The 18444-nt window shown below is 43.7% G+C and overlaps 1 protein-coding gene across 1 annotated transcript in view; it reads right to left on the reverse strand.

Annotated features, from left to right (window-relative positions):
- The window catches only part of ARSJ (arylsulfatase family member J), a 32166-nt gene extending 14768 nt beyond the window's left edge, over positions 1-17398 (reverse strand). The window contains exon 1 of the mRNA XM_027659060.1: positions 17025-17398. Within this exon, the coding sequence (XP_027514861.1) occupies positions 17025-17383 (359 nt within the window). The 5' untranslated portion in view covers positions 17384-17398. The remainder of the gene's footprint in view (positions 1-17024) is intronic.
- Between the last annotated feature and the right edge of the window lie 1046 nt (positions 17399-18444).

An 18444-nucleotide genomic window follows, 5' to 3' on the forward strand; every position in this document is an offset into this window, starting at 1 on the left:
AAACCATCCAGTAAGTTTGCTGATGTTGCTTCCCTCCTCTCCCTTTTCCCCCTGCAGATTGCATTATTACAGCCAAAAAGGAAATAAAAATCTTGTGGCAAACTAGTTTTCTGCATTTGGTCTCAGCGAGCATAGCTCGGACGTGATGCATCCGAGTAGGAACAATGGAATGGCAAAGAACTGAACTGCTGGATGTGGCAATGGCAGACACCCCGGGAGAGCTGTGGAAAAGCCACGGCTGGACACACTTTCTCTGGAAATATAGAAGTTCGGTTTAGTTGTGGGATGAGAGAGGAAGCTTTCTTCTGGCTCTTCTTTTTTTTTTTTTTTGGTACGTTACATAAGCTCCCTTTCCACTTTATTTTTATAACAGCACATAAATATTTTATGAACTATGGGCCTTTGAACTGCGTTCCTCTGACCCATTGACTGACTCCCATTTGCCTCTCTGAAACTGTATCTCCTGTGCTGTGAGAAATGTATCCTCCTGGCCTGCCAGATAAACCCCAACAAAAACCCACAACAGTGATTCTGTTTGTTGCCAGTGCTACAAGTCAATAAATTTCTACTTAATATCGAGGTTGCCTGGAGACATTTGTATCCTGATATATTAAAAGCATAAAGCTCAAAGAGCTTTGAATTCATTCTTTATATACTTTTTGTTAGCCACACCTAAACAAAATTTATAAAAGGAATAAGAGTAACTCTTCTTTCAGTGAGGTTAATGAAAATCCCGATTTTCACAGGAAAATAAAACTAGGGCTGTGTATAGGTATGGATCTTATTGCATATCTGGAATTAGAGCTGCCAGTGATACCCAGGCTGTTCCAAGGCAATCCCAGGCTAACATTTGGTGCTTCCTAAAGTGCATAAGATTTTCTAGTATTATGGAAAAATAAGTATCTAATGTAAGGCCTTTAACTCAGCCCATGGAAGTATCCCAGTCCAACATAACTAAATAGCTCTGCACTAACGATGCTTTCTAGAATCCTCCAAACTTTTCCAGTTCAGGAAAAGTGTCTTTGTTGGTTTTTCTTTTTTTTTTCCCCCTTCACTTCTTCCCATCTGTCTTCATTCTCATTCCTGTGGGATGAAGGAAGAAACCTTAAGCCTGAAAATACAGCCAACTGCAATTCTAGGATCTAAGCTGGAAGGATTGGTTTGACAAGGAAATACCTACTTTTCTGCTGAGAATACCTGCATTCCCTGCACAGGATCTGAAAGAGTTGTTCCAACTCTTTCCCAGTTGGACTCACAATTAAGACATTAGCTTCACTATGATTTAGAGCATGAACAAACCTCCTTTTTATTTCATTCGCTCCGGAAAAATCTCTCATCTGTATTCCTTCGGAGCATATAAATATCCTTTGAATCAGCTACATTGCAGGATTTTATGTGCTGGAATAAAAGCCTCTCTGGGTCATTGGGGTTCCTTACTGAAGCCATAGAATGGGTTGGGTTGGAAGGGACCTTAAAGCTCATCCAGTTCCAACTCCCTGCCATGGGCAGGGAACCTTCCACTAGACCAGATTGCTCCAAGACCATCCATCCCTATCAGGGTTTTACACAACCCCTAATACAGCTGCAGATATTCTGCTGACAAGAAACAGAATACTGGAGACAACAAAATAAAAAGCTCTGTACTTTGCTCATCCACCTGTTTTTCTTTTGCTTTTCATAGCTGAAAAAATATTGGTTTTTTGCTGTCTTCTCTTGGGATGGAAAAAAAAAAAAAGAAGAAAATTCTCATTCTCTCCTTGAATCTGCAATTTCCAAGATGTGTTACCGAGACAGGAAAATGAAACAAAACCATTTGACAATGTTTAAGTGCCTGACTACTATGGAGTTCTTGATTAGCCTACAGATGGAAAAGATGGGTTTAAATTAGCTTGCTGAACAAATGGAATCACACAAAGCACAGTTTTACCTTTGCATAACCCCCCCAAATGCACAGAGACTCTACCGTGCTCTCACCAGACAGAAGGATTTCTCCCACTCACTCCCTCAGGAGTGTGCTTACACAATTCCACTTCTCCTTCAAAATCCTCCTCAGTTGTGCCCTTCAACTGCTTGTTTAAAAAGCATTAAAACTGCAGGCAGTTTACTTTCTTGAAGAGAAATCAAGTAAAAATATAAATAACCACCCTGCCTGCACACTGCAATTTTCCATCCTTAAGCAAACTGGCAGCTCAAGCAGCAAAACACAGGTTCAGGAAAAGTGGAATTTCTCTATGGAGTTGTCTCAAACAATTAAAGAAAGAATCACGTTCTCCCTGCCAGGAGGAGTGTTTTACTCTGGGCTCTTGCTCCCCTGGCTTTGGTGTTATCATCCACCTACCCAAATTAGGACATGTTTTCTTTCTTTCTTCACTTTTTAAATCCTGAATTGATGAGGTGCAGACTCAGAATGAGTGGTATCAGCAAACACACACTGTGGGAACACTTGTTTCTTCAAAGACTAATACTTGTGTGCCATAAATAGATTAAATTTCAGTGAAGGGAAGCAATCTGTTCTCTCCCTGTCATGTTTTCCAGCGTGGCAATCTCTACTTACCTAAGTGGACTGTCTGGGTTTATTTAGACTTATTTAACTAAGCTACTCATTTAAGAAAATCCACACTTTATCAAATTATAGCTTTAAGGGAATTACATGTTATGTTTAACAAGTTATTTCTGTTTTAATAAGTCATATCTTTTTCATTAACCATGGAAAAAAAATGTGTAAGTGTATTAAATAAAATTGTAAAGAGGGGCTTCACTGGCTCCTAAATTTAGATTCATCTAGACAACAAAACAAAGACATATCAATGTAAAAATACACTAATAAAAAAAAACCCAAAAAACCAGAATCATGGGAATACAGAATGGTTTGGGTTAAAAGGGACCTTAAAGATCACACAGTTCCAACCCCCTGCCATGGCAGGGACACCATGGGAGTGTTGCATTCCTAGTTCCTGATGCTGACTGAGCATCCCTTGCTGGACAGAATGGGAAGGCAGAGGAAAACATGGAGCATGCTTTTGTTCCCACATGAGTTATATAGGTTGACACAGTGGGATGAAGTGCAGCCCTTGGCTGTCTTTGGCAAAAAGCAAAAAAAAAAAGTAATAAAAAACCCATAAAAGAACAAAATAACCCCCCCCATAAAATAAATTTCTAAAATTGCATTTTTGAACTGCAAGAACCACTGAAATAAGTCTTTGTTTATGCTGAGTTACATTTACAGTAAACTTTTCTACAGTTCATTTCCAAGTAATCTCTTTCCTTTGCTAAGGTTTCCTAAAACAAATTATTGAGATTTATGATACGAGGTCCGCGGTGCTCGGGCCATTTGCATAAAATACTTGACTATACTTTTAAAGGACACAAAGTTAAATTTATGCTCTGTGTCTAGTTCATTTAGACTCAGAAGTTGAACACTTTCCAATACAAAGTCACTACAGCAAGTCTGGACCGCTGCAGACCCGGAGTATTTCCACTCGTGCCAACGCCATTGATCTCATGTTATTAATTACAAAGGCCAGTAGAGTTTGGTGCATTTGAGGTTTTGGGGCTGACTGCAACTAAAGCATTGTCGTTAAAGCCCAAACTGCTGAAAGATTTCTTTGGAAACTCTTTATGCAGGGAAATGTTTTCAGTTTGGATCAGGGTATGGCAGGCAGACCGAGTTTCTGTGTGGCATCAGCAGCTGATAAGCCTCGAGCAGACGGCGGAGGGGAAACACTTCAATTCCATTCCTGCCTGGTCGGTGTTGTACCAGCACCAACTGTTTCAGACACTTCTGCAGCGTGGTAATATTTGCAAGTGTTTTCCTTCAAAAACGGGCAGGATTTAATTCCAAGTACTCAGGACTGTTTTGACACAATTTATCAGCTACTCCAAAACAGAGCGGGCTGGGACCACACTTGTTCCATTTGCCAAATTCAAAATTTCCCTCGTGCAAGCCAAGGGAATTAGGTTAGACAAGGGTGGGGGGGTTTGTACACTTTTGTTGTGTTTTGTTTGTTTTTTTTTTTTAAGCCAGGTACTCTGGCCATACACACTGATTACCAGAAGACTGAGAGTTCAAGTGAGACAGCAGATTTATTTTCCATAGAGGAATGCCTGAGCAACAGAGCTTACCCTCTCCAGTAATGTCAGTTTATAAGAAAAAACAGGCAATTTTTTTTATATAACCTTGATGTTTCACTCTAGCAAGGGATTTTTTTTCCTACCCTCTTCATCATAATCCCTGCTCTTTGAAGAGGAAGACAAGAAACTCTTAAGCACAACTAAGACCATGCACGGTTTGTTCCCCAAACCAAAATCCAATTCACAGATAACAAGTGACAATTCCATTTCGCTGGACACGATTCAAAAGCAAATAAAGGTCATATTTCTAATAAAACCCAGTATTAGCTACAGCAGAGGAAGCACCTGGAGCGTGCCTGATTGGTCATCTTTAATCTTTAAAACCTAATGAGGCCCCAACAGTAATTTTGTGGGAATTGTCCTTCAAAAGACCCAAAAGCTTCAAATGGTCTTTTAAGAAAACACCTTCATATGTCAATGCCCATTAAATCATGGAATTGGTATTTCCTCAGCAGAGAAATGGAGGAATGAGAATTTTAAAGCGTACAAGTGTACTTGTATTTTTGACCACAGAAGCTGAAGTACAGACCAATTATTGTGATGAAACACACCCACACAACTTCATCTTGAATGTCTGTGAAAACAAGGCTCAGCCCCACCTACGGGGAAATTACAACCTGTAAAAGACAAATCCTTCCTTTCTCTCTATCAGAATGCCACAATCAAGATTCAAATCGGGGCAGCCTGGATTCCCAGCTTGTTCCAGCCTTGCCCTGCCAGCTCCAGCACAACACCATGGCTACAGAGGAGGTTCTACCTGCTCATTTGGGTCATTTCTCGCCTCATTTCTCCACAGAAATATCCAAACAAATGAAGATGGAATAATTGACCCATTCTTATCTTTATTTAATACCTGTAGATGACATCCACTAACACTCCAGCTATGCAGGATGCATTGACAACGGCACGGGTCATTTGACGTTGGAATGCCAAAACCCAGGATCGTTATGTTGTTTGATGGACCAGAAACACAGAGAAGGGAGAGCAGAAACACCTCAAACCCAAAACCAAACCGAGACTCCAAAAGCCCAAAGCTGAAAAAGACATCACAAAAAAGACATAATTTACTGTGAGGGTGGGGAGGCCCTGGCACAGGTTGCTTAGAGGAGCTGTGGATGCCCCATCCCTGGAAGTGTCCAGGGCCAGGCTGGACAGGGCTTGGAGCAACCTGGGCTAGTGGAAGGTGTCCCTGCCCATGGCAGGACTGCATGGGCTTCAAGCTCCCTTCTAACTAAAACCATTCCATGATATGCCTATATAATTTCTTCAACTAATCCTGAAAATAGATTTGGCAAATTCAAGTTGTGAGATGATGAGTTTGGAATAAATATATTTAAGCTACAGGCTTTTTCATTCTTAAAACACATCTGTGAGGAATTAGTAAAAGCAATTGGGTTAATTACATTTTTTGTGATTATTTTCATAGGGGTTATGAATATATTTTTAAGGTGAAATTTATACAGGTTCAATTCCATTACTTGGTCAGACTGTGAATTTGCACTCGTTGAGCTGCTGCACTGTCTTTTGGAGAGCTGAAATCCAAAAGGAAATTGAATTAGAGGAATAACCTGAACTAATAAACAGGAGGCCATTCACTCACAATAGTGAGTGAATTCACTCACAGAGTAGTGCTTTTGGGGAGGAATAATCAACGGCACAAACTTATTTTCTCACAGAAAAAAAGGTCTGGAGCTTACTGATAGTCCAGCCCGAGGATGAGTCAGCAGCAACTCAATGCTGGGGGAAAAAGCAGCATCTTACTGGGACCTGTACAAATGCTTGAGTCAAACATATACATCCTGTTTAAAGCGTGGGAATTAAACAGCTGACAAAGGTCTTTCAGGTCTGTTAGAGGAAAAGGAAATGCATTTGCTTCATATCCAAACATCCAGAGAGGGGACATGGCTCCAACCTGGCCGTTATCCTATTACGGATCGGTGCGGTTCGAGCGCGCTCCGGCCGGCGCTGCACCAGAACGTGGGTGTTCTCCCAGGAACAAACCCAGAAGGATGATCATCTCGGTTTCGTTTGCAGATCTCAGCTGAGCCAGTAAAAATAGCACAAGACCCGTTGTTCTCGTGACATTTCCCACCCATCAGCAGCGGAAAAGCCTCAAAAACACCCTCTGGTAAACAGACGCTTCGGCCAGATTTTCTGCTGAGGTAAATTCCTGCCAGTAAAGGAGATGATGTACTGCCTTCCAATTACTCAACTGTGAAAATATTTTAGGAACTTTGGGATTTAGAAGAAAATATTGAGGGGGACTGGTCAAACTTTAACTGGAACATTGTGTCACTTTCCAATAAAAAATAAGCCCAGATATAAAAAGTCCAGAGGAGAACATTGAGAGCCATCAGAGTTGTATAAACCAAGATCTGTGTGGAAAGATGGAAAGAACTGATCTCACTCAGGCTGGAGAAGGGAAAGGCAGAGATGTGATAATAGATGGACAGGAGATTTATCACCTTTTTGTAGCAAAGTTAATTCTTCACTTGAAAACTGCCAAGACATCAGAGGCTTAAACTACAGTGAAAAAGATGGAATTTAGACAATTTAAAAGCTCTACAACCAAAATCATAGCTAAGACCGCTTGGGGAAAATGTGCAAATCTTTGTTGAAAGTTTTTTAGGGACAAGCATATTTTAATAATACTTTTAATGATTTCCTGAAGAAGGATGGACTAGGCAATTTATTAAGATTTCTAAAATCACTGTTTTCTAGATATAAAGCAGATGCAAAGCAGCAAGTGCCAGTTTGTTCCCTGCATTCCTGACTGGCCAGAAAGCAGCCAGCGGCCATTCAGGAAAATAAAGGGAACTGTGCAGAGAACACCAGCCAGTCAGCCCAGCTGGGATTCTCTTCACCACGGCCCTCTGTGCAGTGCAGAGGAAGGACTGGATGCCCAGGGATCAGCTGAGACACCAGCCCGAGCAGCACAGTGGGTAATTTGTTCCCCTCAGCACAAAGCCTCGCGCAGGAGCCGTCGCGGAGCCCGGGACGCTGCAGTCGGACAGAGAACATCTGCTTCCCCAAAAACACCTTGTTCCCATCTCAGCTGGCAAACCCCAGTGTAACAAATTTCCCTGCACTGCTAGGACAAGCTGGCAGTAGCAGAGAACTACATTCCAGGGCTGGTAGTAAATCAGGGAAGCACCGTTTGGTTTGAATAAAGGGTGAACTTGAAAGGAGAATAATCTTGCCTATACATCATATCACATCGCATATCATATCCTGTCATGTCTAATTAGAAATCCCTGAACTCTATCCAACTGCCTTGGGTTTGTTTTCCTTTCCAAACACTCTTAGGAGTAACTCAAACTTCGTAAAGTTCCTTCTTCTCCCTGTTAGTATCACTTTTTTTCTTCCAGTTTTAAAATATAACACTGATGGAAAGCTACAGGGTACAAATTAAGTATTAACTAGAAAACCTCCTTTGACAACAGGCTTTTAAACCATCTTAAAATATTGTCAGAACTGTGAATGGAATATTACCTATGAAACTCTGCAAAGTGTGTTTACTACTGTGATCAACTCTAATTAATCCAGTCTTAAAATACGCTGATAAGGCAAGTATAAATATTCTTTCCTTATGGATACAAAAGCTTTGTGCACACCAGTAACTGATTAACAGGAACATGAATTCTCATGGTATCTGAACAATACATCAAGGCTGCTCAGCCAAAATTGCCTGAAGAATTAGAGAACTAAAGGAGAGACAATTCTTTCTTGAGGAAAAGACTTGGTTTGGCTCTTCCTCTGCTTGATGCCAGAAACAGGATAAAAGAAAAATGAAGAGAATGGATTTAGGTCTGGGCAGCCAAATTGATTGGCCTTGGAAGCAGAGAGAGGACTCCAAAAGGACATCCTGGTGGGCTGGTATCCAGGAAGAGGTTTGGGAGGCTCCAAGGGTTTAAAACTAATTCTGGGATGACCTGAAAGAAGGATGGGAGGGAAGTGTTGCACAGAGAACCAGCATTACCATGGATATAATAATTTCCAGTGGTTTTCCCTGAGAGGGACGGGACATCGTGGAAGGAACTGGCGACCGGGTCAAGTTAATAAATGGTCTCATCTTCTAAATCCCAGGCCTATCTGCCTCTGACCCCAAACACATTTATTATGAAGATCAGTAATTTGTTGAGTGCAGAAATACCCCCCCAGCCTCCCCCCAAACCCAAATGAGGTGAAATAATTTCATATAGAAATGTGTCACTGATTTTTTTCTTTTAAGATGTCTCGGGCTGCAGCTTGTTTATTGAGAAAAACAAAGCAGAATAGCCCACCAACTTAATTTTGCCTTACCTAAGCTGAGTCACCATGGATAATGGTAGCAAAATACATGCTTTTGCTCCTGAAGTGAGAGTGTATGACTCAGTTACAAAGCCGAGTAACAAGAGTAATCTTGACATTACAGCTTTTCAGATTCAAAAGCACTTTAAAGGCTCAAAAAGAAAAGCTACATCTACACATATATATATATGAAAAAAAGCCATTAAATCAGTTTACTGGTGAAGATAATGCAGTGTGGGAGATAACAGCTGGAATTCAGGCTGTTAAACTCCAGTGTACTTCCAGGTCACGTTCAGTAGGAGTAGGCAGAGCACCAAAAGGATGCTGAAGGAACTCACTTGGCTCCTGGGAACAACACGGATCAGAGCCCTGAGGTCAGAACAGAAGACATTAAATACACTATTCAGCCACATTTTCCCAGTGGGAAAGAGCCAGTGTTTCGCATGACAGAGATGTCATGTGCCATTAGGAAAGCTCAGAGCAAGCAGAAGCGTTTCTACAACCAGATGAAGCACTCCCAAATTTCAAGTGGATACAGGAAACATGGAAACAGAAGCTGGTGAGAATGGAGAGGGCCATGAGCCAAGCACCAACACTCCAAACACTTTATTTTTTTGCCTAGAGTACTTCTTCAATGGGAGAAACAACACAGAAGTAAGTTGTTCCTTCCTTCTCCCCTCCACCTGGAATTTTATTGTTGCATATCAGAACCATAAAATAAGTTAAGATTTAAGGCTTAAGCAGAATGCAAATCAGAATTGTCTTGGAATGATGGTGGTAAAGCACATACAAAAGTCAAAATTTTCAGCTTTAAGAGAAATCAGCCAGAAAACTAGAAGAGCTTCCTCTGAAGGCTCCTGAAAACAGGCCCATGGAACACTTAAGGAAGGGGCTGCTATTATGCTGTGGTCGTTAACAAACTCCCTAATTACATCACTTGGCCCTTAAAAAGAAAGAAAATTTAAATATTAAATATAAAGAAGTTCACGAAACAGTTTTCTTTACTAAAATTCACGATCTGGTACAGTTAGGGAATTCCCTAATAGTCAAGATTCCAATTTCTTGAATACTTGGCAATATTTTTTCATTTCCAGGAGGAAACAAACAACAAAAGAGAGTTTATAAAGTCAGCACGTCCCTGCTGTGTAATATAAATTGACAGGAATTCAGGAAGCTCCAGGGGTCCCCTGGAACCCGGTTTTCTATGACTTTATCAACTGTGATACATGACAACTGAAACTAAGCAGATAAAATGTGATGGTAAATATTGTTTTGACAAAGTTTATTGGATTCAGAGAGGCACAATTTGTGAGGCACCAGTGTGTCTATTAAAGTATATTTAGTCTAAAGATACTACACTTCTTCTCCCTACCCCGAGACTAATTTTCTCCACTCCCTCCAGCTTCACATTTTCCTCAAATTATAGCGTTTCTTCATATTTGTAATTTTCTCCCTCTTCAAAGCAGAAGGGAACTCATTTCTCATGAGAGCTTATTGTCACAGAGCTTGCCTCCACAGCAGTACCTTGGTACCCACTTGCGTTCTATAAACACTAAGAAAAATTACATAATGTTATCTCGTAACGGTGCAAAATTCTCTTTCAGGGAAGAAATGTTTTAAAATGCATAAATGAAGATAAAAGCAGGGTGAATGGGAAAATGGACACGAGAGATTTATCTAGAAAACAGTTAATGTTCTGATAAATGGATGTATTGGAATTAAAACGTGCTCCAAAAAGCTGAATTAATATTTCAATTAAAAAAAAAAAAAAAAAAGGAAAAAGGAAGGTCAGAGTAATGTAGTTAGAATGTTGCATTTACACGACATTGAGAAAGCTGCCATGGCACAAATGTCCTCACATTAATCAGGTGTTTAAGCACAAGCAAAGTAAGGAATAAGTTTGGTTTCTATACAGGAATTTTCTGCCCCAAGGTTGAAAAGAAACATTGTGGGGCCACAACATACCTATAATATTAATAATGTCTACTTTAATGCCTATCCAATACAGTCTCTGCAGACATGCATTTAGGAAGATAATTTTGTATTTGAAGTGTATTAAAATGTATATAATTATCCCGGATTTGTTTTCCAGCTCTGGCAACATCCTGTCCCTCCAACATAGAGCTTGCTAACACGTTGATAAGAGCCTGAATTAATAAGCAGGTGATAGCTGACACCACTAATTAACATATTACAGCTGCAGTTGAGCTAGAACAGTGAAACATGCTTAATTTCCTTCTTATTATGAGCCAGCAGGTACAAAGAAGTTCCCTATTTAAAATTTTTCAACTTCATCACAGACCACAAAGCCATTTTAGTCCGACCTCAATGGTTAAAACATCTTTTATATTAATCCTTTAAATTTGTTACCCATTAGGCTTGTCTCGGTTTCTTTCTGAGCTCTTCATCTTTCATTTCAGCCTCCCCATTTACATTGAAGTCACCAGCCAGGTGTTGTAAGTAAGAAAACGAATAAATTGGGCAGCTTTGATAAAAAGACTACTCATAGAGAGAAAGCAAACACATCCTACACAGATCACTCACACAGGAACAATGTTCCTTTGCCTTGTGCTCTTTATATTAATGGAATAAAGGAAGGCTGGTGAAATTATCCCCTTAATTCTGAACCAGATGTTCTAGAACTGAGCAAACTCACCTCAGAATAGAAAATCTGACTGGGACTCAAGGCAAAACAAGGCAATAAATGCAGGGAAAATAAGAAATCTCGCAGATTGATTTAAAACCCAAGGTGCAGAAAACTCAAACCCAGAAGTCAGATACACAAAAATTATGAAAACAACCCCCTGGGTCTGGTGTTATCACCCACAAAAGCATCACAGAGAGAAAGTAGACAGATTATTCCCTTCTTCTAACCTTTAGGTCATAAATCTGGAAAATCTTCCTGTGAAATGTATAGCATTTAAATGAAAAACATTAATTTAATTTGTTCCATTTAATTTGGTCTAAATGAAAGCGAAGCCCATCTTTTTATTTCCCGCTTTATTTTCAGACACCCATCTCAGTTTCCCCATCTTGATTCACTTAAAGGGCCTCACGAAGGAAGAGCAACAGTGAAAAGGGAGAGTTGAATAGGAGTCCAGAGCTACCACTCGTCCAAATATTCAAATTATTGTTACAGGCAGCGAGGTGCATCGAGTACAAAACAAATGTATCAGGAATGATGCTGAATGAACTAAATTCCTTAATTATTTTAAGCCTAACCTTTCCATGGAATTTCTCTTTTACAGTTAAAAAAACCCACAACAAAACCAAACCACGGGATAAAAGTCTGTACCTTAAACTCCTCAGAGTTCATCTACAATCACAGGTTTTCTAAATTTATTTCCAAATGTTGCTTTAACTTCCTGCACTGTGTATAATTCGGACACGGAAAACCAAAAGTCTGATTTCCCAACAGAGTTAGTTTTAGATGTCAGCTCACACTATGGTTGTCCTATGCAATGGCCCTAAACCATCAAACAAGGTTTCTTAAATGCTGGCAGAAAGTGATGCAAGAAAAAGTTACCACAACCTGTCCTACCCTTTGCTACTTCCTCCACGTTGTATTTGTTTGCAAGGAGTTTCCTTTCCAGCTCTCTCCTCCACGTGCTGCTTTGCACATTAATAATTACAGTGATGTGGACAGACTTCTCACAGAGCAGCTCACTACCTGGACCTAATTTTCTGTTGGATGGGAGCACAGAGGCAGAACAAAACAAGGAAAGGAAGTTCTTGCATCTAAATATTTGTTCTCTGTGCGTTCTGCACGCAGATGTATGTATGGACAATGTCATCCTAAGTGAAAGACAGAAGATGAACATGGAAAAAGATACCTCAACATCTTTGGCAGCAGTCCCACCCACGGTCCTGAAAGAAGTCAGCAGAAATGACATACTGCAAGAGTTATGAGCCCTGGGGGGGGGGGGAATCTTGAAAAATTCCAGAGAAAAGAGGATATGGAAAACGGGAATTTCTAGGAGAAAACTAAAGCACAACTTTCACACGGTGCTTTCTTATAGTGAACGCTGAAATCACTCCTACCATTTAACACTCCTTCATGCACACTGTCCCTCAGAATGCCTTCTGTACTTAATCTGTACTTCAAATGAGCCACAGATGGATCCGAGCTGGAAGAGACACCATCCAGTCCAACCCTTTTCCCCAAGACAGATCCAACTACATTATGTCATTCCTGACATATTTGTCTTGCCTGTTCTTAATGACTGCTGATGAGAAAACTCAGCAATTTCCCAAATCTGGCTATTCCAGTGTTTCACAACCTTTAAGCTTGTGAGTTTTCCCTGTTATCTAAAGTGAAGTTTTCCCTACTCCAGAAAGCCCCTCATTTCTGGTACCACCCATCACGACACTGCACACACAGCTTTTAAAATACTGGAGATTTACCCCGTGCCTTCTCATTATTCTCTTCTTTAGACTAAACAATTCCATTTCTTCTGATCTTTACCCCACAGTTATCTCCCTGAGATATCAGATCACCCTTCTCTGGACACTCTCCAACGTTGCTCTTGGAGAATGATGCCCAAGTTTGGGCATAAGCGCTCCAGCTGTGGAGCAGAAGGGCTGCCTCACAAACCTACCAGGCTCCCCCGTTCTCACAAACTCATCTGATGTTTGCCTTTTTTGTAGCTGCGTGACATGTTGACCTCATATTCAGTGCATGATTCACTACAATTCCAGCTACTTTTCTAAAGAAACTCTGTGTAAGGAGGTGCTCACCATCCTCAGCTTGTAAAGGTTCAGCAGAGTATCTTCTGTTTATCACTGCTGGCTTTAATTCTGCTTTTTTTCCAGGTTGTTTCTCTAATTCGCCAAGATGATGTTGGATATCACCACAGTCCCTTCATGCTGGCAGGCCCTCCCACATTTCTGGTGTATTTAATCCGAACGTTTTATTTCATCATCCCGGTTCTTAATGGAAACACTGATCAGAGTTAAACTCGGGACCAATGACTGCCAGGACTCTTTACTCCAGAGCAGATAAAGTATCAGATCACCTCCAGGTACTTGGGGCTGATATTGTGCAGCCCTCCTATTTCCCTAACTGCAGAACAGGGAATACGTATAATGGAGTGTTACATACATTTCCCAGCATCCCGTCCAGGCTCCGAGACCCTTCATTCCAGCTTGGAGCACAGCAGGTAACTTCCCAGTCACGCACCACTGTGCTGGATCCTTCCCAGAGCGACGGCAGGTTGGACCACTGCGCACCCAGGAGGCAGGGGAAGAGGAGGCTTACCAAGAACTCTGATCCTCCAGAGTAACACACAGAATTATTTATACTAAATTAACACTCAGATTATGCTTACTGATCATACAATCTGTCTGCTTTGGATGAGCGAATATCTCACTTTATTCCAGGGGAAAAAAGGATTTATTTCCCTAGACTTTCAACATTTCCTCAGCACCTTCCGTCTCCACATTCCATCCATTGTGCAAAGCTCGTTCCTGAGATTTGTGTAGGGCTTCCATGACTCATAAAAGGGAGTTCAGATTCCTCAGTGACCTGGAACTCCAGCTGTCCATTGATCCCTACAGAGAGAGATCCCTATTCCTGAGGAACCTTCCTGTGGCCCACAGGGATTCCAGTGCATGTAATTGTCCTAAGGTCACAAGTCTGATGGCCAGCAGAAAACTGGGAGCTTAGAGGAGGAAAGAGGTGTCTGCTGCCTACAAAATGCCAAAAACATTTATGGCTTATTATATCTAGATCCCTTCTTATCAGTCAGGGTTAATTCTCAAATTCCTTTGCTAAATTAAGGATTGCTCCAGCAAATACCACTGCACTGCATAATGCCCTCTGTGGAATTGGGGCACCTACCCCAACAGGTGTTCATCATAGTCTTTGTCTCACAGGAATACTTGTCCTGTTGGTTGTAAACCTACAGAATTTCTTAAAACTGTCTGACTATGCTTCAATAATTCTTCACTTAAAAGGAGATGGCTGTGTGGGTATCCTTGAGTATCTATCCCCTCCCTTTTCCTAGCAGGGAGAACTTGAAGATTTGAAGTCTCAGACACTATTTCTATGTTCTTCTATGTAAATGATAGTAGCATAAAAAATGGAAATGTGTTTATTTTTTCATTTCTTTGATGGATGAGCTAAGAGGTAGTCTTAGAGTTCTTAAGCTGTGTTCTGCTTAAATTTAGTTTTTGAGGCACACCTGTTACTTACAAGGGGAAAACAACCACAAAAAATACTGTATCACACAAAACAATTCCTCTGGAGGACAATTTGTGTTCAATCATACCCTCTGGGAGAAATGAAAAAAAAGAAAAAAAGCCAAACATGCCTAGAGCCTTTCTACAATTAATTAGAGGTCAGTAACCTCCTGAGGACACACAGGCCACTGCCCTGCTCAAACCAGCACGAGGGATGAGAAGGCAAACAGAGGGAAGAAGAAGTGATCAGGATGGACAAGTTCACCAACTGTGGTTCAGCACAGACAGGAAAAGGAGCTAATTCTGCCTCTTCCTTTTAACATGTCACTCCCAGCCTCCTTCCCTGTGCTCATTCACACACAGGACAGACACCAAAGGAAGAGTCTCTTTACCTATGAAAGCCTCAGAGGAACTGCCTGGAGACCTAACAGCACTTGTCCTGGATTAGAAGTTTCCAAGTCCTAGCATTTTAAATAAGGTACCTCTACTGAGAAAGCACTAAAAGCAGTTATCACAAGCATTTATCTTCAGCCAGAATGGAAACAGTATTCTCTGAGTCTGCCTTGTGAATACTCTCCCCAGCCTATTAACCCCTCGCCAATCCCTCCCTGATTTCTCAGTCATGCGAGGCAGTTCTTTCTCTCTGCCGCTCCTTTTTCCCTGAAGTAGAACAACATAAAAAACTCCAAAGCAACGCTCTAAGGGTTTTAGAACAGCAGACTAAGAAAATAAAAACCAAGTATAAGCGAATTTCTTTTTTCCTATAAAAGGTTCCAAACCCAAAGTAGGCAGATTTGCAGAACCGTTTCCGCCTGGCGGAAAGAACGGGATTCCTCAGAACTTGCCTACCTTTTACTGTATTTAGAGAAGGATCTAAATAGTTAAACTGACTGACAGCTACTCTTGACTTTCATTCTTTTTCGTGTTTAGACAACCTCTGCAGCCTCCAAGAGCCAGAGTAGCACCCTGGTTCCCCTGGAACCCGGTCATCCCATCGCTCCAGCTGCTGCGTGAGTCATTCCAGTGCAGCATGACATTCCCTTTGTAAAGCGCTGGTTCCCAAACCACGGTCCTCAGAAAGCTGGCTGGCTACGTGCTGCTGGCGGAGCTCCTGGCTCCCAGCGGCTGCACGCCTTTAAAGACAACAGTTAAACGCTGTCCTGATACACGTTTCCCTTGTAAGCTGCTGCTTTAAGTTGCCGCAGGGCAACTGTGCTCCCGTGAATGACTGAGGAGGTGTCTCGAAATAACTTCTGAGACGTGGTCTGCACAAAGAAAAAAAACCAGCCCAAACAAAAACCTGTGTGGAATTCTTGCATTCTTGCTCTAGATAACATTGTCAGCTCTTCGTGCAAATCTCCCCAGTCCAGCAAGTCTGGGAACTAGACCGAGACTGGGAATTATCTCCAGCTCTACCAGATGCAAGAAAGCAGGCCAGTTGCTTGTTTTATTTAACATGTGTTTCTTTTACCAGTAATATTAACATTGCCTTGTTCCTGTTTATGCTCTAGGAAAGGAGAAAATAAACTTTTTTTCCTCTCATTATGTTTCGCTCTTTTAAGAGTTCCCTGCTCCTGTCAAAGGGAGTTAAGCTAAACAGAAACAAGGCAGTTTCGTTCCAGAGTAAAACAGGTCCACACTTGGAGCTATCTGGAAATTGTTCCTACAGTTCAAATGCATACACTCCCCCCCCCTTAATCCTCATTAACCTTCTAATGTAAGAAGGCCTTGAGGTTGGGTAGTTGATTATTTAGTTAACAGACCACAATAAACACCATTTGACGGATACCAATCCACTGCTTCCACCATTTGGGTCGGGCACTTATTTCAGTGGCTTAAGAGGAAAGTTCCTAATGGTTTGCAAAGTGACAAGAGCTACGAGGATGCTGAGAGGGAGTCCGGGTTCCCTGCGCTCCTCCACACGTGACACACTGGGGAACCACCTCATAAATTCAGGATAACCCTTGGAGAGAACTCCCATTTAAGTCAATGTCAGTGAGACCCGTGATGCAACTGCAGCTAACACAGAGGAGAAAAGGCAAGGCTGGCAGTTCCCCGAGACGGCTCCTCCTTTAAGTGCCTCGGAAATCACCCAGCCAAGCGAAGCTGATCGCCCCCCAGCCACAGCAACGTTAACTTGACAAGTAGCACGTATGTTAGTGATGCTGTAACCATGAACGTGCTCCAGCGCTCTGCGGGGCAGCTCGCAGTGCTGAACCCTCCTGCCTCGCTGAGACAGCTTTATTTGGCTATTTCAAACGTATTACAAGTCCGTTTCATTGAAGGTTTTTAAGCGAACCAGAGGGGCTCCTGTCTGCCCACAGGATATCCCAGAGGTGAACCGCCCAGGGTCACCCATTCTCCTTCCGACAGGGACAGCGTTTAGGCTGGAGAGGTGAATGATGAAGTAGTAGCAAACTTACTTTCCAGTGATCAATTGGCTTCTGGATGGCGTGCACATGGGCTGGACATAGTAGTTCTCCAGTTTGACCCCTTCGGCAGCCAGCTTGTCCAGCGTGGGCGTCCTGATCTCGGACCCGTGGTACCCCACGTCCCTGAACCCCTGATCGTCCGCCAGGATGAAGATGATGTGCGGCTGCGAGCGGGGGGCGCCGGCCCCGGGCTCCTCTGCCAGCGGGGTCCCGGCGGGGCCGGCGCGGCGGCTGCCCCAGGCCAGGTAGCCGCAGGTGAGGAGGCTGAGCAGGGACAGCCCGGCCAGCACCGCCGCCACCATCCTGCCCGGGCAGGGGCGGCGCGGCCAGCGGCGCCCACAGCGGGCCATCCACCGCGGCGGGACGGGAGGAAAACAGCAGCGAGAAGGAAACAAACCAACAAAATCCCAACAAAGCCGGGCGGCCTCGGGGGCGGGCAGCGCCCGTCAGGGGTCCCGCCGCCCGGGGGACATCGCAGTCACCCCAACTTGGGCAACTTCAGCCGCTGGAGCCGGTGCCGGAGCCGGGCGGGTGGGCAGGGCCCCGCCGGGGGTCACAGCACCCTCGGCCCGCCCCCGGCCCCGCGCCGGGGCGCCGCTGCCAGCCCGTCCCGGGGCCGGTGCCCATGGCGGGGCGAGCCGGGGAGCCCCGGGACGGGACGGCACCGGGATGGGATGGGACGGGTCGGGACGTGCCGCCCCCCGCCCGCCCCCGCCGGCGCTGCCGGCCCGAGCCGCTCCCTCCGCCCTCCTCCTCCTCCTCCCTCCCCTCGCCCCCGCCCCCGGGGGCTCCCGGCCCCGCCGGAGGACAGGGACACCCCGGGCCCGCCGGAGGACGCGGGTACCCCGGCCTCGGAGCGCCCACAGCCCCTGACCGCCCCCCTCCGCAATCCTGCCTCCTGCCCCTGCCTGCAACTTCTTTCTCCCCTTCCCTCTCCTCCCCTCTCCCCGCATCTCCTCCTCTTCCCTCGCCCGCCCCCCGCATCCCAGAGGAGAGCCCCCCTACCCCGCCCCGCCAGCCGCCCCCCAGAGCGAGGTGGTCCTACACCCTCTCCCCCCCCCCAAATATTGATTGGTTTAAGTGTCTCGGACATGGCCACAAACATCTGGAAGGTATGAACGTACCGGATTTGTTTGCAGCCACAAAACGGCCCCAAATCCCAAACTCTCCAATTCTGGCGGGGCTGTGGCAAACGCCAGGAATGCGCCTTTGCAGAATACAACAATTTTTAAGAATTTGGGTTAAAGTACGAATGTGCTGCAGTTGCAAAATGCAACTTCACCCCGTCCTGGAAGACACTGAGTCAAGCACAAACTTACATTCACGCACGATTAGGCTGAACTAAAGTAAATCTGCAGGTCTGACTTGTCTAGCGTGAGTCAGCATGACAGGAACAACTTTCACTCAAACT

Source organism: Corapipo altera, unplaced genomic scaffold (genome assembly GCF_003945725.1).
Source record: "Corapipo altera isolate COAL_440 unplaced genomic scaffold, ASM394572v1 255, whole genome shotgun sequence".
Taxonomy (NCBI): domain Eukaryota; kingdom Metazoa; phylum Chordata; class Aves; order Passeriformes; family Pipridae; genus Corapipo; species Corapipo altera.